Source organism: Ostrea edulis, chromosome 3, assembly GCF_947568905.1.
Source record: "Ostrea edulis chromosome 3, xbOstEdul1.1, whole genome shotgun sequence".
NCBI lineage: Eukaryota > Metazoa > Mollusca > Bivalvia > Ostreida > Ostreidae > Ostrea > Ostrea edulis.
This window is the reverse complement of record NC_079166.1, coordinates 97,241,497-97,266,428: the sequence shown is the minus strand read 5'-3', so window position 1 is coordinate 97,266,428 and position 24,932 is coordinate 97,241,497. Positions and strand designations below refer to the sequence as shown.

The 24,932-nt window shown below is 35.4% G+C and overlaps 1 protein-coding gene across 2 annotated transcripts; it reads left to right on the top strand.

Annotated features, from left to right (window-relative positions):
• Window positions 1-4,763: 4,763 nt before the first annotated feature.
• Window positions 4,764-24,037, top strand: LOC125677545 (caspase-3-like). Of its 2 annotated transcripts, XM_048915654.2 has the most exons (10): window positions 4,764-4,809; window positions 6,380-6,415; window positions 9,291-9,314; window positions 9,467-9,487; window positions 13,537-13,566; window positions 13,781-13,873; window positions 16,543-16,614; window positions 19,892-20,154; window positions 20,805-20,997; window positions 23,222-24,037. In XM_048915654.2, exons 1-9 carry the CDS (start codon window positions 4,797-4,799, stop codon window positions 20,943-20,945), a joined length of 693 nt encoding a protein of 230 aa, XP_048771611.1. In that variant the 5' UTR covers window positions 4,764-4,796; the 3' UTR covers window positions 20,946-20,997; window positions 23,222-24,037. The 2 variants fall into 2 exon arrangements, with proteins under 2 accessions (XP_048771611.1, XP_048771612.1); XM_048915655.2 differs by lacking the exon at window positions 16,543-16,614.
• The last annotated feature ends 895 nt before the right edge of the window (window positions 24,038-24,932 follow it).

Below are 24,932 nucleotides of genomic sequence, written 5' to 3'. Positions count from 1 at the left end.
CACTACAGTATGGAAACCGTAAATGGTACGAACACGAAATGTTCACTAAACTTATTGCCTGATCAATTGTAAAAGATGACTTCCTGTTTTTGATGATTCGTTGATCCCTAACGGGAATTAATGCCCTTAAAAATTTGAAATTTAGCGTAGAAATTTACAACTCCTAAAGTATTTGTTGTAGGAAGACAGGAACAACTGAAGTGACATCCCTGACCTTTGACCTTGAAAATTAGGTCAAGGTCAAAGGTCAAGATCATCTAGAAACTTTGAAAATAAGCAATTTTTATACCGTTTAAAGTATATAAAGTACACATTTTTTTGTATTCAGAGACATTGTTTGAATGTCTGAAAAGGTGGAAAGACCTCTAATTGTTCGCGAACAATTAGGATTACTAGTTATTATTATTATTTGTCTTCTTTTCTTTCCGCCGAGAGAAGCTCTTGACGTTTTAAGACTTATCGAAAAACAATGTAGACCATCATATTTGACATCTCGAAACATGCTCAGATCTCACCCTGCGTATTTGATCTTTGACCCCTAACGAACTTATGGGACTTTACACAAAAAACCCTTGTTATCGGATCACCTCGATAACCGCAAATGATAAGAGCATGAAATTTTCACTAAATTCTTTAGTCCATCAAGCTGAAGCGTTGTAGTGTTTACTTTTAAGTTTTCGGTGATCCCTAAAGGGAGTTAATGGCCCCGAAAGTTTACGATTTTTACGGAAAAATTCAAAACTCCTAAAATATAAGTCGTAGAAAGACGGAACCAACTGGAATGGAATACTTGACCTTTGACCTTGAAAATCAGGTCAAGGTCAAAGGTCAAGGTCATCTGGAAACTTTAAAAATAAACACTTTTCATACAGTCTAAAGCATAGATAGTACAGATAATGTGTTGTATGCACAAGTAGTCACAAACCAACTTATTCCAACGCATTGCATTACGACTCTGAACTTTGACCTTTCTTGAATTTACAGCGACTTGCGTAAAAACCATTGTTATCACTACAGTATGGAAACCGTAAATGGTACGAACACGAAATGTTCACTAAACTTATTGCCTGATCAATTGTAAAAGATGACTTCCTGTTTTTGATGGTTTCTCGATCCGTAACGGGAATTAATGCCCTTGAAAGTTTTCGATTTCGCGTAGAAATTTACAACTCCTAAAGTATTTGTCGTAGGAAGACAGGACCAACTGAAGTGACATCCCTGACCTTTGACCTTGAAAATTAGGTAAAGGTCAAAGGTCAAGGTCATCTAGAAACTTTGAAAATAAGCAATTTTCATACCGTCTAAAGCATATAAAGTACAGATAAGGTATACTATGCACAAGTAGTCAAGAACCAACTTAAGTCAACGCATATCATTACCATTCTGAACTTTGACCTTTGTTCGATTTACAGCGACTTGCGTAAAAACCATTGTTATCACTACAGTATGGAAACCGTATATGGGATGAACACGAAATGTTGACTAAACTTATTGCCTGATCAATTGTAAAAGATGACTTCCTGTTTTTGATGATTCGTTGATCCCTAACGGGAATTAATGCCCTTAAAAATTTGAAATTTAGCGTAGAAATTTACAACTCCTAAAGTATTTGTTGTAGGAAGACAGGACCAACTGAAGTGACATCCCTGACCTTTGACCTTGAAAATTAGGTCAAGGTCAAAGGTCAAGGTCATCTAGAAACTTTGAAAATAAGCAATTTTTATACCATCTAAAGCATATAAAGTACACATTTTTTTGTATTTAGAGACATTGTTTGAATGTCTGAAAAGGTGGAAAGACCTCTAATTGTTCGCGAACAATTAGGATTACTAGTTATTATTATTATTTTCCTGCCGTCAAAAAAAAATTTCGTCTTAAGATTTATCGAAAAACTTTAGAGTCCATCCTATAGCACTTCTTGAGAAACGAATACTTTTCACCCTGCGTCATGGAACTTTGACCCCTTACAGAGTTATCGGACCTTTTAGCAGAAATCATTGTTATCGCTACTCCTTTTTAACCGTAAAGGATAAGAGGATGAAACCTTTGCTGAAGCATAGAGGTCAATTAGTAGAAGCGAAGAATTTCAAATGAAGGGATTCGGTGTCCCCTAAAGGGAGTTAATGCCCCATCATGTTTTACGATTTGTACCCAACAAATTGACGACTCCTAAATTATTCGTCGCAGAGAGACGGAACCCCCTGGAACGGGTTGGGTGACCTTGACCTTGAAAAAGTAGGTCAAGGTCAAAGGTCAAGGTAATCCAGAATGGTAAGAAAATGGCACTTTTTATACGCTCTTTCCCGCTTCAGATAGCATCGAAATATCACATGGGTCAGCATGGAATTCTGGACTGGTCTCGGAATCACGAATTACAACTCTGAACTTTGACCACTCTGCGAATGTCGGCGACTAAGGTCGAAAACCCCGTTATCGCTACTCCTACTAGACCGCAAGTCGTGGAGACGCGAGACCTTCGCCGACGAATTCACGATAAACCCCCCTTGCACCGAGAAGTTGACCGAGGGAAATCGAAAACCCTTGAGCACAGTTCCCGCCCCCTAAAGTATCCGACGTCGTCCTTCGGGCCCATAACTTTTTCATGGATGTAGATAGAGACGCAGGACCACTTGCACGAAGCCCCGTGACCTCTCCGACCTTCGAAATGAGGTCAAGGTCAAAGGTCAAGGTCACACTTTCTCTCCCATAGGGTTTTTGATATTTGACTTTGAAAGTAGGTCAATGTCAAAGGTCAAGGTCACGCATCGAGGGGCGAGTCTCCACGAGTAAGGGAAACCCACTCATCACGCCTGTCGTCTCCAAGGAAGAAATTTCCCCACCCTTCAAGTTATCTGTCTGTGATCAGCTGTTTATATGTACACTATTTTGACCGGTCTCATGCCCAACAACAGGATTCTAGCTAATCTGACCTACACCTACACATCTGACCTACAGCAATTTCTTCCATTTCTTGACTTCCTTGTAAATCAAACATTAATTGCATTTGCATTCAAGAAAAGACATCAATGTCTGCCAGCATCAAAACAAAGATTAAGTTCAGTTTTTTTTTTTTTTTACGACAATGATGATGCAACTTTACTCGACAGTTGAACTCATTTACATTCCATCCCGACTGTCATTGTTAACAAATAAACACTTACCTGCAGGATCAGATGGGATGCAGTACTCCTATTCTCCGTTCAGATATCCTACATGCACTCAGAAACTTTCTAATTCACCGGCCGCCATTTTGGTTGTTTGTTGTCAAAGCCTAAATCCGTATATGCATGCCTCCTTGGGTGAAATGACTGAAAGACATTGTCTCCGTGAATTAGAACACATAGGATGAGCATTTACAAATTGTATATTAAATTCCACAATCCACAACACACACGGTAAAATCCAGTGCACAGACTCCTACCATCTTCTCAACATCAACATGAAGCTTAGACTCCCAGCATGCATGAGCAATCTCTGAAAATGTAACATCCGGTTTCTTTGCACCTCCAAATATCATATCTCCTACAAGCAATAAAAAATAGATTGTTGGGCAAACACGGACCCCTGGACACACCAGAAGTGGGATCAGGTGCCCAAGAGGAGTAAGCATCCCCTGTCGACCGCTCAAATGCTGTCTGATGTGTTTCATACCAATTGTTAGATGTTAGTGACACTGATTTTCACTACGGGTAACTCTGTTTACCTGATCAAGATATAGTGCTCATGGTGAGTGACCGGTCGATAGCGGATGGTTACTCCTCCTAAGCACCTGATCCCACCTCTGGTGTGTGCAGGGGTCCGTGTTTGCCTGAGTATCTATTTTGTATTGCTCATGGAATTTATGAGATTGATCTCTGTTCGTTATCTTCACCTTTTATTGAAACATTGATTCAATTATGAATTAGGAAATACATGTAGTCTAATTAAATTTTATTTAAAGCTTTGATTCTTACATGAACCAATGCGGTGGTTCAGAAATTGTTTTAATAACAATAGTGTTCATTAACCCAACAAGCAGATCTTCATTTGATTTTTATACGATGCGACTGAAGTTATAAGACTTGCTGAATAAAGGCTTTATGAACTGTCAATTTTGAGTAAAAAGTGACCGCTTCTCCTGGGCACCTGATCCAATCTCAAGGGTGTTTGCTCTATTCTTAATTTTGTACTCTTTATGGGAGTTATGAGATTGATCACTGTTCATTATCTTCATTTTTTACGAAGAAGTGAATTGAAAGATGACGTGAATATTTGAAGGTATATTTCTTGTATTTTAAGTTTCAAAATGGAAAATGGTGGGGATATTGAACAGATTAATGTATAAGTTCTACATTATGACCCCTGGGTCGAGGCCTCTGCTGGTGGACTGTTAGTCCCCGAGGGTCTCTACAGCCCAGTAGCTAAGTACTTCGTTACTAGTTTGAAAATACGGATGTATATTGAATTGCTGTTATAAAATTTAGAAATTCATTTCAAAATTAAGGATTATCTCCCTCATGCATAGCTCTTATCCTTGGACGAATTTGGCTCCACTTGTTTGGCACGCTGTTTTTGGCTATATTTAGATCTAAAACTTCATAGTTATTTCGGATTTCAAACATTTCGGTTGAGCATCACTGAAGAGACATTATGTGTCAAAATACGCATCTGGTGCATCAAAATTGGTACCGTATAAGTTTTACATTAATGTCATAAATCATGTAAAGAATAGAAAATTGCGATATTGGAAAGTTCAAAATCATTCAAAGTTATTTTTCCCTTACAGGGTTTAAAGTTTGGATGAACAGTGCTATGCAATGGCGAGAGGAGGTAAAAATAAGTAATAATAGTTTGAAGTACGTAAAATGAGTTAATGTTGAATAACGTTAAAGTTAACGTTAATGTGGCTTAACTTTAAGACTTCCAATATGCAAATGCAATCAATTTATCGCTTTTGTAAATTGCACATTTTAGAATTTTGTATCTTTGGGAAACACCACAATACTGGTAGTCTGGAGACAGTAAATTAACTACCAACGTATTGCATGTTTATGATTATGATAGAGATAAACAATCGTACTTTATATTCAGTTGGCTGAAATATCAAGACAAGGAAATGCAGAACGAATTGTAAAGCATGATGATTAGATGGGGGCATTGTTTATTAATGGCATCATATTTTTTTATTACTTGCTATTTCTATAGGTCTAGCTGAATTTCAAATTGCAAGTTTCAAACGTTTGTAGTTCATCATAACATCAACACGATAAATATCGTATGTACAGTAGTATATCCTGCTGTAACTAGAATTTAATATAGTTTATGCATTGAGGCACATTGTAGGATTACTGCAACAATGACTTTGTTACATGTATTTAATTAAAGTTTATTTTTAAATAAGTCGATATATAAGTTTTTATCAGTGATTCAGACCCTACCCGAGGTTAGAAAGAACTAAACAGGATAATCCTGGATCAACAATTACATTTTGAAGTCATATATTGTAAAAAATTTCGCAATTTTGCTAACCTTATTTTTTTTTTTTTTAGATAAAAAGTAGAATCCATTAGTAAATGATTATTAACTTCGATACTAATGTTAATTGAATAATTGCTTTTGAATTCAACATATTTTGATCAGGGGATAGTATAATATGTTCCTTGAAACCGCGCTTTAAAACGTCATATATTTCAAAATGGTTATAGATATCAATGAATAACCATTTCATATGTCAAATTACTTTATGTTAATGAAAAAATAGGGTTAATCTTCATTTCTCACACTTTAATCTCATTTGGAATTGCTCACAGGGTGAACATTTTTCTTTGTTTTGGTCTGTAAACATATGTTCCCCCGTGAAACACCAAACGTTTTCGTGTAAATATGCTAAATAACAATTTGTAATACCTGCAAAAAGGAATTTGTGTTCACAGGAGGGAAATATGCTTTTAAAATACTTTCCGTTTTCCAATGATTCCTATAGTGAAATTGCGGTACATAAATCGACAGTACGCTCTACTGTTGTTACTGAGAAGTCCTAATGAATGCTGTGACTATCAATGGCTTTGCAGGGGGCATGATAAAGGAAGATTTTTTTCACGTCAGGTATGATCGGTCAACAGGGATTGCTTACTTCTCCTAGGCAATTGACCCCATCTCTGGTATGTCCAGGGTCCATGTTTACACTATTCTTTATTTTGTATTCCTTGTGGAATTTAATGAGATTGATCACAGTTCGTTATTTCTGTTCTTGGCAAACTTATTGTCTTCACTTAATTCTGAGCAATATTTTAATTCTTGCTTTCTTCTACATACTAACTTAATTTTTGTTACGTTGTTCAGAGAATCCCACAAAAACGTCATTGCTAAAAGTGGTTTTTTTGTTGTTGCTTTTTTAAAGGCATTTTAAACTGGACTATCATGGATGATTCAGATGGTATGTATCAAATTTGCTTCCTACATAATCATTTAATTTTACATGTCACACACCTTTTCATTGGTTGAAAAATTATTGAAATATCGTGTCCAACGAAAAAAAAAATGACCGGAACTACTTTCTTTTGGAATGTTAGAGATTCCTCCGGATGCTTCGTATTTATATATAGATTAAGGAATCCTGAAAACAAAAACTTAACAGTTCTATCGATCTATATAAATTTATTATTGCAAGAGCTTGTTCTGGGTATAGTCAGTTTTTAAATCGAGGTAATCTACTGACAAACAAGTTGGTGGTACAGGGATTTCGACAGTCTCGATTGAAGTCAGCATTTCGCAAATTCTATGGTCGTTATAACGATCTAGTTCGTCAATACAACCTCTCATTGGGTCAAATGCTGTCTGACGTATTTCATACCGATTGTTAAGCCGTTCTTGGCACACTGATTTTGACTGCGGATAACTCCGTTTACCTGATCAGGATATGGGGCTCACGGCGGGTGTGACCGGTCAACATGGGATGCTTACTACTCCTAGGCACCTGATCCCACCTCTGGTGTGTCCAAGGGTCCGTGTTTGCCCAACTATCTATTTTGTATTGCCTGTATGAGTTATGAGATTGATCACTGTTCGTTATCTTCACCTTGCATTAAACAAAAGCAAATATGAAATATGAATAAAAATTAATTATGCAAAATGAAATAAGCATGGCTATTGGAGCCCCCCCCCCCCCCCCCACCAATATAACAACACACGTCTGCTTCTACAAATCCGGGCTGAAAGTTAAATGTATTCAACCGGGGGTGACAATAGTCCAAACCCTACATGGCATCCCACATCATGATTTCCGCGCATGTTCCACGCTTTCCTTTAGTACCGACATCGAACTTTGCACTTAATTCCAGTTCTACTCAACACAAGTCCAGCAATTTTCTCGCAACAAGACTTATCTCTAACTCATCCTTTTAAAACTGCATTCTTCAGTCCACAAGAAACCCGTTTGCTCAACAGTAAACAACAGTTCGTGGAAGTCGCTTTTAGGCCTAACGGATTTAGTTTTTTTTTTTTAAAGTTGTGTATTCACAGATTACTACGCAGATCTCGAAATGAAATAGAATGTAATCCAAGAATAATTCGTTAATTCAACCCAAATTATATGTTTTATGATATAAACTCAATGTTTTAAAATGTTAAATGATAAGGAATAAATTCATTATTTGGATGGAGGTATACCACGAAAAACAAAAGACGGAAAAGTTTTGCATCCTTAAATAAATGGTTATTACGACAGACTATCCGTATGCAGGGGTTTGTCTTGTGGAATTTTAAATATTTTACCCGATTGTGCAATGTTACTAATCACTGGTATTTAAAAAATCTAATTTGAAGACAAAACATTGAGTATTCACGATTAAACTATCCAGAAGTGAGAGTATAGAGTAAAAAAGATATATCGCATGGTAAGCAATGCTTGATTTAAACAAGTTATTTCATATAAAGAGATGTACAGTCTAAAAAATCTTAAAATCTATATGCGCTTCAATATAATGTCATACGATGACTGTTATAAATAGTTCACGAATGTTACCTTCATATGATATTATGTTGTGCAATACTTGATTGACAACGGCACACCTGTTTGCAATGTTTGTTAGAGTTCAATAGAAATATGATGGTATGTTGACCTTAACACAGTATGTTCTAGAAGAGGATTTTCTAGAATATCGCAGTGTAAATAGACTGTATTGTTTGGTAATAAACATTCTGCAGAATTGTTGATTCTATCAGGGGATTGGGCTGCATTGGAATTAACACTTAAAATGTTTGTATTATTATTACTACTGAAAAACCAGATGATGGTGCAAGGGTTTCAACAGTCTCATTTAAAGTCAGCATTTCGCATAATATATGTTCATTATAACGATGTAGTTCGTCAATACAACCTGCCATTGGTTCAAATGCTGTCTGATGTGTTTCATACCAATTGTTAGACTGTTTTTGAACACTGATTTCGATTACGGATTACTCGATTTACCTGATCAAGATATAGGGCTCACGGCGAGTATACCGGTCGATAGGGGATGCTTACTTCTCTTATGCCCCTAATATCACCTCTGGCATAACCAGGGGTCGGTGTTTGCCCAATTTAATTTTTATATTCACTGTTCGGAAATCGTCACATATTCATGTCCCAGTAAATTCTCTTTGGATCAATGGAAAAACAAGCGTAACACTGCCCCAGGTTTTAACTTTGACGCAACATGGGACCTCCGTTTTTCAGGTCATATCCAAAATATCCGTGATTCTCACTTCTAAATGTCGGGCGTTTGACGAAAAATCAATGAATACCAAGCTTTACGATTTAGGTTTGACGAAATTTCTGATCGAATGGGGTTCAAACTTACGACCTTCCAGTCACAAACCTAAAGCTCTTAGTACTGAAACATTGTGACGCCGTATTGACAAATATTGATAGATGAGGAAGAAATACATTGTGTTATAATGTATAACTTATACGGAACCAATTTTCATTCACCAGATGCGCATTTCGACAAATAATGTCTCTTCAGTGATGCTCAACCGAAATGTTTGAAATCCGAAATAACAATATACGTGTTAGAGCTAGGTGAAAACAGAGTGCCAAAAAGTGGAGCACATGTGTATAAGCACAGTTACGGCATGTGTTTTTCAAAAGTATATCCATATATATGGAGATAAAGTTATGCATTCTTCTTTACCACAAAAAGCTGCATTATATAAAATTGTAAAAGAAAATTCTGTATTTAAATCGCTGGACATTTTGCGATTATTTGGGGAAAATAGATATGTATACAGAAAATGATGGATAATTAAGATGCATATTCATTGTATTTCAGAGGACGATTCTTACTCGTACTCGGGTATGTTTTTGTTAAGCATTTTATTCAATAATTTAACCGGGTATTATACTTTTATTCGCAAGCAATTAATGAACAAAATTTCAGTAATACATTTATACCAAATTGATAAAAGATTATATTAAATTCTAATAGAAATGTTTTCTTTATTACAGTTAGTGAGGACATGTACGAAGGTGAGATAGTATCCATTTTCGTTGCATAAAAATAATGATCTGGTACACAACATAATAAAAAATATTGTTTGAATGTTTCCTTTATATTCGATGTTTTACTTATTTAACATATGATGACGACTTATCAGATGTCGACGATGGTATGTTATATCTATCATTATCGGTCGCATGTGTGTATGTGAGTTTGTGCGTGCGCGCATGTGTGCGTCCTTACATCCTTGATTGCATGCGGGTGTGGGTGTGTAACACATGTGTAATCTAGCTTCATCAGTTAGATAAAATATAAGCTTTAAATATCAAAGATTTGCTAAGTTTCGCCTATCTACGAATAAAAGGGAATACATATGACATTACCTATGTTAAATTATTTTGCAAGGAAGAGTTTCCAACAGCCGACGTCTAAAAGTAATTTTATCCTCAGGAAGCCTTGCATCCGGATTTAGTTTTTCATATCATAAATTTCCACAGTATTTCGTAGTGCCGCTTTCCATTGAACAGTTTGGTGAAGGATATTCATGGGTGTAAAAATGTCTATATATAATCTTCAGAACATCTGGGGTTATCGTGGTATCTATTCTCAGAAAAAGTCAAGTGTCAAGATAATTAATGAATATTTTCCTGTTTTTGCAACTTCTTTGAAGAAAGATAACTCATGATATTGAAGACAGAAATGTTTTTCATACATATTGGTTATATTACTGGATAGAACGCAATGCAACCCTCTCTCTCTCTCCTCTCTCTCCCTCCCTCTATCTCTCTCATCTATCTCTGCTCTGATCTCTCTCTCTCTGCTCTGATCTCTCTCTCTCTGCTCTGATATCTCTCTCTCTCTCTCTCTCTCTCTCTCTCTCTCTCTCTCTCTCTCTCTCTCTCTCTCTCTCTCTCTCTCCATATTTGCTGTGCAGAAACATCAGCAATCATAGTATGACAAATAAGCAGGTGAAACTGATGTAACCTGGAAATTTTTTCACTCGCTTTTAATAAATAATCAACAATCTCATAATATTACCGGGATAGATTGTTACAAAAGGATTAATTCATTATCAATACATATACTGCAGAAAACCCCCCATACATTTTCATGTCGTCACCTGAGGAACGAAGTACCCTATCTTTAAGGTCGCTCATGACACAAACATTTCTTTGATGACTCGCTAAAGCACATCGTATGACGCATGATCTTACAATCGAAAGAATGATACAAGCCCTGGGCCATTTTTAATGAATGTTTTCTTTTCTATTTCCGGACCGCCGCGGTGACCTAGAGCTTAGAGCGTTCACCCCGTATGCGGAAGGCAGGGGTTCGAATCCCGGCCGCGAGAGACCTAAGTCGTTAAAACAGGTAGTGACCGTTTCATCGACAAACGCTCGGCATCAGGTGTGAATGTCACGGGTCTTTAGAGATGACCTTTCAAACGGATGTCTCGTGTCACAGTAGATGTGGCACGCTAAAGAACCCTCACTGCTCAATGGCCGTAAGCGCCGAGTAAAGGTCTGAATTTATAGCCCTTCATCGGTCTTGGTGACTTCACCATATGGGTGAAAAATTCTCGAGAGAGACGTTAAAGAAGATACAATCAATCAATCAATCAATCAATCAGTCAACCTTTTTCCGAAAAGATAAAGTGGTTTGTTTGCTATCAAGAAAACATTATATTCAAAAGTTCGTTTTGGTTTGATGCCTGATATAATTATCTTATAAAACCTGCTAAGAACACTCATGTAAATGTTCTAATTATTTAAACAAAACAAATATTGATGGAAATAAAAAATTTTTTTTAGTAGTACGGGCTTAAATTTTCCAGAAACATGCCATTTGGAAAATGGATATCTTCACCTTTCATATTGTAAAACTTATACGGTACCAATTTTGATGCACCAGATGAGCATTTCGACAAATAATGTCTCTTCAGTGATGCTCAACCGAAATGTTTGAAATCCGAAAGAACAATGAAGTTTTAGAGCTATTATAGGGGAAAATAGTGTGCCAGAAAACAATGAAGTTTTAGAGTTATTATAGGGGAAAACAGTGTGCCAGAAAAGTGGATTCAAATTCGTCTAAGAATAAGAGATATGCGTGAGGGAGATAATCCTTAATTTTGAAATGAATTTATAAATTTTATAACAGCAATTCAATATACATCCGTATTTTCAAGCTAGTAACGAAGTACTTAGCTACTGGGCTATAGAAACCCTCGGAGACTAACATTCCACCAGCATAGGCCTCGACCCAGGGGTCATAATGTAAAACTTATACGGTACCAATTTTGATGCACCAGATGCGCATTTCGACAAATAATATCTCTTCAGTGATACTCATCCGAATATACATCTTCTCAAGAATATATCATACAATTATATATTTTAAAATAAATTGATAGAAATCAAAATTTTCTACAAATACCTATATTTCCTGGAACCAAACCAGAGAAAACAACGTACCGATTATAATCAAAATTTACAGAAATTACTAAAATTATAAAATTGTTGCTATTTTATGCACTTTTAATTAGGAAATTAGATTTCTTGATAAACTTATTTAATTTGTTAACTATTCTTAATCAAGGAAATGCTGTTTTCTGATTACATTGTTCTCTATAACCACTATGTGGCTCATCTGAGCCTAGAGCTCGTTTGAGGTATTCTGATCACTTTTTGTCTGTTTCTTCTATCCGTAAACTTTTCTTCACAGTATCCTCTTCTCTGGAACCACTGGGATATTTTCAATCAAACTTGGTAAAACTCATCCTCGGGTAAAGATGAATAAAGTTTTTCTCAAATAAAGGATAATATCTCCTACAAAGGGGATATAATCACGGAAATAGCACAAAAATGGATGGGGTCATTTAAAAATCTTCTCAAGAACTACTTGGTCAGAAAAGATCACAGGACCTCCCCACTTTAGCTGTAGCTTGTGTTCCATTTCTACCATCCTCTTTTCAAAGAAAAAAAACAAAACAAAACGATTTGTCAATTATATTTCTCGGTATATATTAAACACTGATCTCTCTCTATTAAGTGATACAGTATGGTGAAGATAACGAAAAGTGATCAATCTCATAACTCCTATAAGCAATACAAAATAGATAGTTGCGCAAACACGGACCCTTGGACACACCAGAGGTGGGATCAGGTGCCTAGGAGGAGTAAGCATCCCCTGTTCACCGGTCACACCTGCCGTGAGCCCTATATCCATGGAATATTGGAAGATAAGGGTAGAAAACTAAGTTTTAAATAGTCACCCTTAGTCTGAAAAGAACCAAATTACTACCAAAGGCCAATACAGGTAAATGAGGTATCAAACGTATCGTTTTTGTAGATTTTCAATGCATTTATTTTATGAATTTCATCACCAGCACACATTATCCTGTCTTGGCTTTTGGATATAATTCATTTTATTATAAAAACGACTTATAATAGAAAGGAGAAATCTGGACAACTTTGTGCTCGATATAAACAAAGGATTCAAAACCCGGTCATTCGATGAATATCAATAGAGATTTAACAATAACAGAAGACAAACTCAGCTTCAAAAGACGTCATAGCTCTTAATGTTAACGAAATTTTCAGTAAAATGAAATGCAAAACCTTTAAGTGTAGGTATTAATGCACTTCTTGGAACATCATAAATTAATTCGAACTTTGATGTTTTACTACTTCTTAGAACTATATATTTTTTCATATTCCTTTCAAAAAACAATCTAAAACATAACTAATTAAGGTAACCCTGCTTCTTGTTTGTTTTAATTCACATGCTAAGGGATATCAATATCTATCAGGGAATATTCAGTTTAAAATGGGTCTTTCGGATATGACATTTGTAGTCGGGGTAGGCGTTAAGGGACCCTCAGAAATTCTCGACGGGACGTAAAACAACTAACCAAACGTTTCAACCTCAATTCCCTATCAGTATGAGTATTATTTCACAAATGTCATTACTGGAAAATTAATGGAAAATTAAGATCTAGCAAAGTGTCGAATAAAGTAAATTATAAAGTGATACTAGTACTGGATTGTGGAAATTTGCAGTTTACCTTTCTCAATCTTAGATTTCAGGACCACAAAAGCGAAGAAAAAAGGTTTGTAATATTTATATAGTTTTAGATTTGTGAGAATAAGTCACATTTTTAAAATTCAGAATGCAGTTTTTCTTTCGCTATTATTTTACTGATATATTGTAGGGCACTTTCAAGCATACTGTCATTATTTTTAATGCGATCGTGCAAATGGGCAGATACATTGTGAGAAATTGTATATCATTCTGATTTGACAGTCTTTTTTTGCAAATATTAGAGACACAAACTCAACTTCATCATCAGGAAGAATATGAAGTGAACAACAGATTGCGGGATCTAAGAATGTGCGATGGTCCCTCCATGAACAGAGGTGAATTGATTTATTCGAACATTAACTATTGCATTTTCAAATAATGAAGTAAATGCTGTATACATTTTGAATGATGATGTATGGTTTTTCAGCAGTACACGACCATTCCTTACGATGAATTAAGGACAAGACATTTTGACATTAAAGACAGTTGCTTTTTCAACAAAAAATGGAAAAAGGAAATATTCACATGTAGTGATCAATTAAACACCACTCTGATTCTATGCACACTAAATACTCTGAAATTGATATCAATTTATCAATTGAATCAATTTATCAATATCAATAGATGCTTACTCCTCCTAGGCACCTGATCCCACCTCTGGTGTTTCCAGGGGTCCGTGTTTGCCCAACTATCTATTTTGTATTGCTTGTAGGAGTTATGAGATTGATCACTGTTCGTTATCTTCACCTTGCATCAAATCGATGCAGGAATTCATCAATGAAAGTGTCTTCGTACTATGTTAGAATTTCCATGGGCACAAACTGTACTCCTTTATTATCTGATCTGTTTTTATATTCTCACTAGACGCAATTTATTGAAAAGCTTCTACATGAGACACAAAAATAGTTTACTGTGGCTTCAACTTGACATTTAGATAGATTGACGTTACAGAAATAATTTTCATTCACAGGTCAGTTCAATATATCCTAATGAATGGCATGCTATAAGGTCCTTCACCTTTGTTTCATATTTAGACATTTCATTGAACATAGAACTTTGTTAACGGCAAACTAACAACTGAACTTTATGACAAACGGGGTTAGTTCAGCTTCTCCATCGTAAACTTCCAATATATTTGTAACAATGTTCTGTTATCACTTGCATACGATGTTTATATCTCTCAACTGATTCGATACGCAAGGACTTGGTTTTTAGTTCTGCCAACTGATTTGATTCAAGATCCAAGAACTTGTTCTGTGTATGAGCAGTTATTAAATCGAGACAGCTTACTTACACATAATTTGATATTTCATGGTTTCAACATTCTATGAATTCTTTAGATTGATCACTGTTTATTATCTTTACCATTTTAATATTCTTCATTGCATACATCTTCAAACATTGACATTTTTTTTTCTCGAGTACAGAAGGCCATCATTAGTCATACTGATATGCAAGGTAATGCAGTTTCAAGTATGTTCCAATACGGAACTTTCGGGATATGCCGTAACGACCGATTATATTTGACGTTTATACACCACGGTCACGTTATAATAACCAATTGTAGGGCAAAGTTGATATCGATACATATGGTGTTTCGCTAACAGACGGTCCGTAAAGAGCTATGTGCAGTCCCACGATGACGATCCAAGTCATTATTGGTGCTTAGTACCTAGGTGTAAATTAGATGGAAGGGAAAAGGCGCATTTAGACGCGTACCATTGGATGCAAGGCGTGAAGTTTTACCGATATCTTCAAGATATTCCCTAGATTTATTTCCCGCGCCAACTCACATAATATAATCAATTGTATTATCTTATAATATGGTTGTAGTGATTCCTTTCTTTCAAAGATAGCATTTAAATACAGGAAATTGATAGCAATTGAAATATTCCATGTTTGTTTACGTTGTTGTTATTGTAATCCGGAAGTGACATTCCCTACAATTACGTTCAACGCGCGATAAAAGTCAGAGTGGATCCGTATCTCGAAAGTCCCGTATTGTGATCGCAAGGGATAGGAAGAGGTCACAAAAGGGTATAAATCAATTATAGGGGAATACATGGATACTTAAATATTCTATTGAAAATACATATCAAAGGCAAACTCACAATCAAATTGATGGCAATTTATTAACCCTGAAATTAGGACGGAATATAATGTAATGCATGCATACAGGAAATAAACTATTTCGAGAATTCTTAAGAACAACAAGATCATGTTATCGATATTGGCATTGATGCACCCCCATTTTGTGTGAATTCAAATTCAATTATAACGTAACTATTGGGGCTAGGCTATGCGAGAAAATGGGTCCAGATTTTTCACGAGAGTAAATATTGCAAAACATCTTTTACAAATCATAACATGGCTATGGGGACGTAGCTGGACCATTGTCCACTTGTACAATTTACAACAGTTATTGCTATTGTACATTTATCACGTTAAGTAAGTAATATCAAATCTCCATTTCTGGTACAGAAAGCTGTTTTTGAGCTTTAGGCAATAATTGATGAAAGGTGGAGGTAACGAACAGTGTTCAATCTCATAATTCCTTTAAGCAATACAAAAAGACCTGGGCAAACATGGATCCCTAGGTATACCAGAGTGGGTTCAAGTGCCTAGGAAAGTTATCATCCCCTGTCCATCGTTCACAGCCGCCATGAGCCCTTAATATTGATCCGTAGTCAAAATTAGTGTGCCAAGAACTTCCTAACAATCGGCCTGAAAAACGTCAGATAACTTTTGACCCAATGATAGGATGTATTGGCAAACTAGATTGTTATAAAGACCACATAATTTGCGAATGCCTAACCGTAACCCTAACCCTAAATATGATTGAATAATTCATCTTAAAACAACATATATTTCAAGTTTGTGTGATAATTCATACTGAATTTTCATCCATGTGTTGCATCCAAAACATAGAAAATGCAATCAAATACAATTTGTGCATCAAGAACACGATAAACTGTATCCTTGTTATGTCTGTCTTGATTTGCAGGATATGTCTTGATAATCATCAACTATAGATTTCCAAACAAAGAACATAATCTTCCTAAAGGAAATGATATCCGTAAGTATCAATTATTTTCTATGAAGTGAAAAGATATAGTAAATCATATATCAAAGGGATTTCTTCCGAAATCCTATGATAGCTTCTTTTTGTAGAATAAACACAGTTTGATGTTTTTATTATTTTCCATGTTGCTAAACTTTATTTTAAGCAAAACTAATTATTTGTATGCCAAACTTACTTTAAATGTGTTTTAATAAAATATTTTGCTTATTTTTCAAACTTGAAAGCGACGAAATTCAAATTTCCCTATGCATGTTTACTTTCGATAATTTACGCGCTATTGTGTGTGACGTTATATTTGACCTCGATGGAGACGAATTGAACAGAGCCATTTCAGATGAGATCTTCACATTTTCATTTGATCGACAAACAAACCAATTACGTTCATGGCTCGAAGAAAGCAACGTATTAAGAAAATGACCGCTCGTACTTTGTGATTAAATAATGAGCTGATAATAACATATATAAGAAATTCTCAATCACCTGTGCCCAATCCTACAAAGTCACAAATTCGTAAGTTTATATAAAAAGAAAATGGTTAAAATAAGAAGAAATCAAATTTTCACAATGACAATAATAATAATGTAAAAGTTATACGGTGCCAATTTTGATGCATCAGATGCACATTTCGACAAATAATGTCTCTTCAGTGATGCTCAACCGAAATATTGGAAATTCGAAATACAATTTTTAGAGCTATTATAGCGAAAAACAGTGGGCCAAAAAAGTGGACTCCAATTCGTCTAAGGATAAGAGCTATGCGTGAGAGAGATAATCCTTAATTTCGAAATGAATTTCTAAATTTTATAACAGCAATTCAATATACATCCGTATTTTCAAGCTAGTAACGAAGTACTACTGGGCTGAAGAGACCCTCGGGAACTAACAGTCCACCAGCAGAGGCCTCGACCCAGGGGTAATAATGTAAAACTTATACGGTACCAATTTTGTTGCACCAGATGCGCATTTCGACAAATAATGTTTCTTCAGTGATGCTCAACCGAAATGTTTGAAATCCGAAATAACTATGAAGTATTAGAGCTAAATATAGCCAAAAACAGCGTGCCAAAAAAGGGAAGCCAAATTCGTCCAAGGATAAGAGCTATGCATGAGGGAGATAATCCTTAATTTTGAAATGAATTTCGGTATAGACACCACAATGTAAACTAGTTTATACAACTAATTGTACAATCTTCTGCTTCATACTTAGATGTTTATTGAAAGTATACATTAACGGCAAACTGACAACTCAACTGTATGACAAACGAGATGATTTCAGCTTCTCCATCGTCAACTTCCCATATTTATGTAGCAATATGCTATTATCACCTGCATATGGTCTTTATTTATCACAACTGATTCGATATGCAAGAGCTTGTTCTGCATATAGTCAGTTTTTAAATTGAGGTAAGCTACTGACAAACAAGTTGATGGTACAGGGGTTTCAACAGTCTCGATTGAAGTCAGCATTTCGCAAATTCTATGGTCGTTATAGCGACCTAGTTAGTCAGTGCAACCTATCATTGGGTGAAATGTTGTCTGACGTGTTTCATACCGATTGTTAAGCCGTTTTTCGAACACTGATTTTGACTGCGGATAACCCCGTTTACCTGATAAAGATATAGGGCTCACGGCCGGTGTGACCGGTCAACAGGGGATGCTTACTACTCCTAGGTACCTGATTCCACCTCTGTTGTGTCCAAGGGACCGTGTTTGCCCAGCTCTCTATTTTGTATTGTTTATTATGAGTTATGAGATTGATCACTGTTCGTTATCTTCACCTTTCCTTGTAAAGCTTCTAACGATTTGATATGAAACACCGAACTTTTACGAAATGTTTTCTTGTTTCTTTCCTTATTTTTATATGTAATATACCGACTACTGTGGATTTGGATATATATTGTTGGCTGACAACGTATTGATCCGTTTACCTGATCAAGATATGTGGCTCATGATTATTGTTAAAGGACGTATGGCCTATTTCCAAAGAATACGAAATTGTATGCATTTTGCCTTTTTTATGCTTATAGTAATTTGTTTTAATAGTTCACCGAAATATTGCGATGGCTAGCCATGATACGGATTTAAAGCCAATCCCCGATTTCAAAGTCTCCTTAATTAGTTAGGTAGTCACATGGTACAGTGACATTACATGCACCCTTCTTCGATTAACTGATTGTGAAAGCAGTGCGATATATTATTAAAAGTCAGCTTTTGGGGTCTTAATTCATTCACCGCGTAAAACATTTAAATAGATGTTGACAGATTTTGAAGTCTTATATGTTTTAGCCAGCAGGGCATACAAACAGTGTTGTAAATACCCAAAATGAAAGGTGAAGATAACGAACAGTGACCAATCTCATAACTCAAATATAACGAGGAAAGCGAGTAAGAAATCGGCAATATTGCGAGTAAATATGGGTCATTGTCTACACGCTATTCCTTTATACATCTGTAATTGGCGCTGTTTTTCTAAAATATAATCTATTTTTAGATTTGACAAATTCTGATACATTACATTGTTGACTACAAGTTTTAGCTCATATCACGGGTGCATTTCAGGAAGAAAGAAAAAAAAACCCAAATCAAAATAAAAAATAAAATTTGAAGTGGAAATCACAATACCTTATTTTAATAAATCAATCTTATTATTTTTGAATTCTGATCTGGACATCATTAGAAAGTGCGAGCATAGTGTTTAAATTTACCATCGTCTACTTAATGCACTTTGACGACTTATCGGCCATACATCCTGTGAAAAACCACTTTGCTAAAGCCTAATGTCATCGTCTAGCAGTAGGTACAATTCTGCATGACAAAAATGCACATCTGGTGCATCAAAATTGGTACCGTATAAGTTTTACATTATTACCCCTGGGTCGAGGCCTCTGCTGGTGGACTGTTAGTCCCCGAGGGTCTTTACAGCCCAATAGCTAAGTACTTTGTTACTAGCTTGAAAATACGGATTTATATTTAATTGCTGCGATAATATTTAGAAATTCATTTCAAAATTAAGGATTATCTCCCTCACGCATAGCTCTTATCCTTAGACGAATTGGAGTCCACTTTTTGGCACATTGTTTTTCCTTATAATAGCTCTAAATTTCATTGTTATTTCGGATTTCAAACATTTCGGTTGAACATCACTGAAGAGAATAATTTTGTCGAAATGCGCATCTCGTGCATCAAAATTGGTACCGTATAAGATTTACATTACACGATTCAGCAATGTATCTTTGTAATGATATTTTTTATATGATAGTTTTTTTTCCAGAGGAAATAAAACACATTTTCCGCAAATATGGATACGAGGTTAGGAGCTTTACTAATCTTACTCCTGACAGAATACTGGAGATAGTAAAGTGGTATGCCAGTAAGACGGATTCAAAAAGTTTCGTGTGCTTTCTTAGCAGTCACGGAGATTCAACTTCATTGTTGGGTGCTGATGGAAATGATGTCAAAATCAAAGACATTTTTGCAGCCGCTAACACGAAACAACTTAAGAAAAGGCCCAAAACATTTTTTTTGATGCCTATCGTAAGTGAAATAAAACTGTAATTTACAAATGAATTTCGAAATGAAATTCTAGAATTTGGTTACAAAAATCTCCACATTTTCAAAAGAAAACAAAAACTGTATTATTGATAATGAATGTAAAACAAACTAATACATTTTTTAATGAAAAGTATGAATATGAAACGCAGTAATTAATCTCATAAATCCTATAAAGAATATGGTTGAAATTGATAAGAACATAAATCAGAAACACTTGAGTTTTTAAAGAAAAAGAATCGGTGTATGAAAGGCTAAATCAACGTATATTCAAATATTTGTACCTATCTTCGAATAAAATAAATCAATACATCTTTAATTGACTTCTATTTTCATATACATGTATCGTCAATGTATTTGGAAATAAGTTCAACCATTTGAAGCTATGTACAAAAATGTGAAGAAAGGAACAATTATTTAAAGATAAGTACAGACAATTGAAGACAGGTACAAAGATTTGACTAAATTCTAATTTATTGTTCCATAATGGTGACCACTGGAAATTCATTTTCAAACATTTGGTTAAGTTACATGGAAAGGCGAACCATCTATTATCATGTTATCATAAAGGGTTTGACACATAGCATGACGTTTTAAAAATATGAAGGATTTACTAATTAATATTATTTTGATAGGTTCAAGTCAACGTAGAAGAATCAGAGATAATCATCTTCCGGATCTCCCAGCAGAATGCTTTTTTGTTGGATTTTCATGTCTGGCCTCCAAAACTAGTAAGACGGGAAACAATAGCTGTGGGGCTTATTTCGAATCACTGATAGCGGTGTTCCAGGAAAGTTTTGAATTTCCGCCAACAGACAAAAACAAAAGGTTAGCGAACACCGTCAGTACAAACATGTAATTTGTTCCTTTGAAAGAACTCTTGAGATCCTTCAAACCAAAGTATTCCTAAATTATTTTCAATACATTAACTCTAATAGAAATACGAAAAATATCATAAATCCTATTACGAACACAAACTTGAGAGCAAATTAACACAGCATGCTGGAAGCACGCACAGAGATCGGGATATGAAATGGTATAATCTCTTTTATTTTCAAGTTATATAATGCACCTTTTTGATATTATTCTATACTTTTCACCAATTTTGGCAAATTCTCAAAGTGGAGATAACGAGCTGTGATCAATCGTTGGGTAAACATGGATATATATGAGATTGATCACTATTCGTTATCTTCACCTTGCATATACCACAGGTGGAATCAGGTGTCTAGGGAGAGTAAGCATTCCTTGTCGATCGGTCATACCCGCCTGTCCTCTAGGAACTCCAGCCATGAGCCCTATACCTTGATCAGGTAAACGGAGTAATATGTAGTCAAACTTAATGTATCAAGAACAGCCGAACAATTGGTATGAAACACATCAAACAGCATTTGACCCAATGATAGGTTGTATTGGCAAACTAGATCGTTATAATGGCCAAAAATTTGCGAAATGCTAACTTTAAACAAAACTGTTTAAACCCCTGTAACGTCAACTTGTTTGACGGTAGATTGCCTCAATTTAAAAACAGATCATATGCAGAAGAAGCTATTGTGTATCGAATCAGTTGAGAGACAGAGACACAATATGTAGGTGATAATGGAATATTACTACACATACATGTACATAGATATGGGAAGTTGGCGTTGCCGTTAACATACATGTTGAATAAAATATCTACATGTGAAGCAGATGTGGGGAACTCTGTGGCGTACTTTATTTAGAATTCACTGGGATATATCGAATCAACATACATGTTTCATACTTAGATATTTTTTTGAAAGTAGATATTAATTGAGAACTAACAACTCAACTTTATGACAAACGTGATGATTTCAACTCCTACATCGCCAACTTCGTATATCCATGTAGCAATATTCCATCATCACCTGCATATAGTGTTTCTATTTCATCACTGATTCTATACGCAAGGAGCTTGCTCAGCATATGGTTAGTTTTAAATCAAGTCAGACTACTGAGAAACAAGTTGCTGATGCAGGGGTTTCAACAGTCTCGTTTAAAGTCAACATTTTGCAAATTATATGGTCGTTATAACGATTTAGTTTACCAATACCACCTATATTTGGGTCAAATGCTGTCTGACGTGTTTCATACCGATTGTTAGACCGGTCGTGGCACACTGGTTTTGACTACGGATAACTCCGTTAACCCGATCAAGATCCCACATCTTGCATATCCAGGGGTTCGTGTTTGCTCAACGCTCTATTTGGTATTGTTTATAGAAGTTATGAGATTGATCACTGTTCGTTATCTGCACTTTTCATGTGTGAATGAAAATGATAATTGTTAATAGATAATTGTTTGTCGACGTCGTCGATTTATTTAAATGTCAAGTAGAAGGTCAGTCAGAGATTTGATGTAAATATTTTCCAAAACGGTACAATTGGATGAAAGTATACGCAAAGAAAGTTTCATAAATCTACTATAGTGAAAGAGCTTTGATAGTGCCGCAAGAAGTTTACAGATATGTATAAAGAAAGAAAGGGCTATATTTTGAGATTTCGTAATGAAGCATTGGCATTTTTTCATGATTTTGTAAAAACGTTATATAACTCATGTTTTTAATATTTTACCAATTGTTCAACCACTCATGACACACTGCTTTTGACTACGGATTACTCCGTTTACTCGATCAAGACAGACGGCTCACAGAGAGTGTGACCAAACGACAGGGGATGTTTACTCATCCTATGGGGCTGACCCCACCTATGGCTTGGAGTTCTCGAACATTCTCAAACTTAAATTTAATTTTTCTTTTATTTGAGCAGCAAATATTTGAGGAAAATCTCAGACTTGGGTCCAAATTTCGACTTCACTTTATTTCGAGAAATCCAGGTCTAGTGTGACCAGGAATCCGTTTTTGCCAGACTCTTTGTTTTGTATTCCTTATAGGAGATTGGTCATTATTCGTTATCTTTACCTTTCACTGTATATGAAAATGTTCAGGCATTCTATTCTCCTCACAATTCTTGAATATATTATATATTGATGATTAGTATTTTTATAGTATATTGTTTGCGTTACATTTTAGGCGAAATATCACCTACCTTGTTCAGAAGGCGAATATTCGAGTAAGGAGAGACACGGGACAACAACCTGAAATGAGATCATCCATGGCAGGAGAATATTTTCTGCAAGGAGAGAAAAAATAAAACAAGCAAATCAGGAGAGAGAAAAAAATGAACAATAAAAATTCAAAGTCGTGATACATAATATGTGTTTTGCAAATGTTGACTTTTTGTGATTTAGATGGTTCATAGCGATCCTAAATTCTAATCAAATTATTTTCGTATATTAGTATATGTAAGCAGATTTTTGTAAATAGTCCTGTTACATCACAAGTTTAATTCTTATGCGCATATAAGAAAATCTGAGCTGGGTATCTCTATAGAATTGTTTTAGCCTGATGTATATATTATATTGAGTTATTATTCATCAAAATAGATTTGAGTCTCTGAATCTTTTTGGGTCTTTTCATCTGTTTTGAGATGAATAACGGAAGCGGTCAAAATGGCTGTGATAGTGATTGTTACAGTTTTACACTTTTCAGTCATTTTGAGCTATTACGGACTTCGGTTTATGAATTGTGGTAAGAATTTCAATTTAAAAATGATATCCAATAATTTTGTTCTATGTAATTACCTGTTTGTTTTGTGGTTCTTTGTCATGGCCAAGGTTAATTTAGACTTACAAATAATAGGCATTTTTCTTAATTCGTTTCGGCATATATTGGGAAGTAAACAGAATTTTGGATGAACTCTGATGGTACTGTAGATTGCTTATGTAGAAATAAAACAGTATGCACAATGTATGAATATTCTAGAATATATAATAAAATTGTATACCATTTCGTTTTTTTTTTTCATCGCCAAATGTGGTAGTCCTATATTTAGAGCTCTATACCATTACTATTTGCTAATAAATTGGAGACAAAGTGACATATTTGCCTATGGGAGTGATGGCAAAGCCGATCTTAAAAAGGCAGCGAAATGGGCATAACTTGCGCTTCGCCGATTATAAAGCGTAAACTGACACAAACCAGGTAAATCGTGGTATATTATTATTATTATTATTATTTTATTCATTTATAAAGCGCAAAATTACATACAGTTTCTATGCGCTGTGCAATGTTTGCGCTAATAATCATTGATAATATACTAATAAAAGACCTGCAAGAGCTATAAAGTAAATGCTAAAACAATAGAAAGAATTAAAATGAAACATGGCAGTAAAATGATGAAGTGGTTGACTTTGACTTGACAAGATACACTTGGTATACAGGTATTGGTATGCTAGATCAAAATTCAATTTGCAAGAGCTTGCACATGGAATCCTTGATATTGCCCTGAATTTTACAGTCACATGGCATATTCATGCTTGAACAAGAGTGTTTTAGGTTCTTGCGGAATGCTCCATGTGCTTCAATCTCTCAAAGTTCCAATGACAATTTCTATGATCGTTATAACGATCTAGTTATTCAATACAACCTCGCATTGGGTCAAATGCTGTCTGACGTGTTTTATACCGATTGTTAAGCCGTTCTTGGCATACTGATTTGACTGCGGATAATTCCGTTTACCTGATCAGGATATGGGGCTCACGGCGGGTGTGACCGGTCAACAGGGGGTGCTTACTTCTCCTAGGGACCTGATCCCACCTCTGGTGTGTTCAGGGGTCCGTGTTTGCCCAACTATCTATTTTGTATTGCTTGCAGGAGTTATGAGATTGATCACTGTTCGTTA

Bases quoted from the DNA above. Each gene is read 5' to 3' on its own strand.
- LOC125677545 (XM_048915654.2), top strand. The intron at 6,416-9,290 runs GTATGTATCAAA...ATTGTATTTCAG, and splicing joins TATCATGGATGATTCAGATG to AGGACGATTCTTACTCGTAC. The intron at 13,567-13,780 runs GTTTGTAATATT...TGCAAATATTAG, and splicing joins CACAAAAGCGAAGAAAAAAG to AGACACAAACTCAACTTCAT.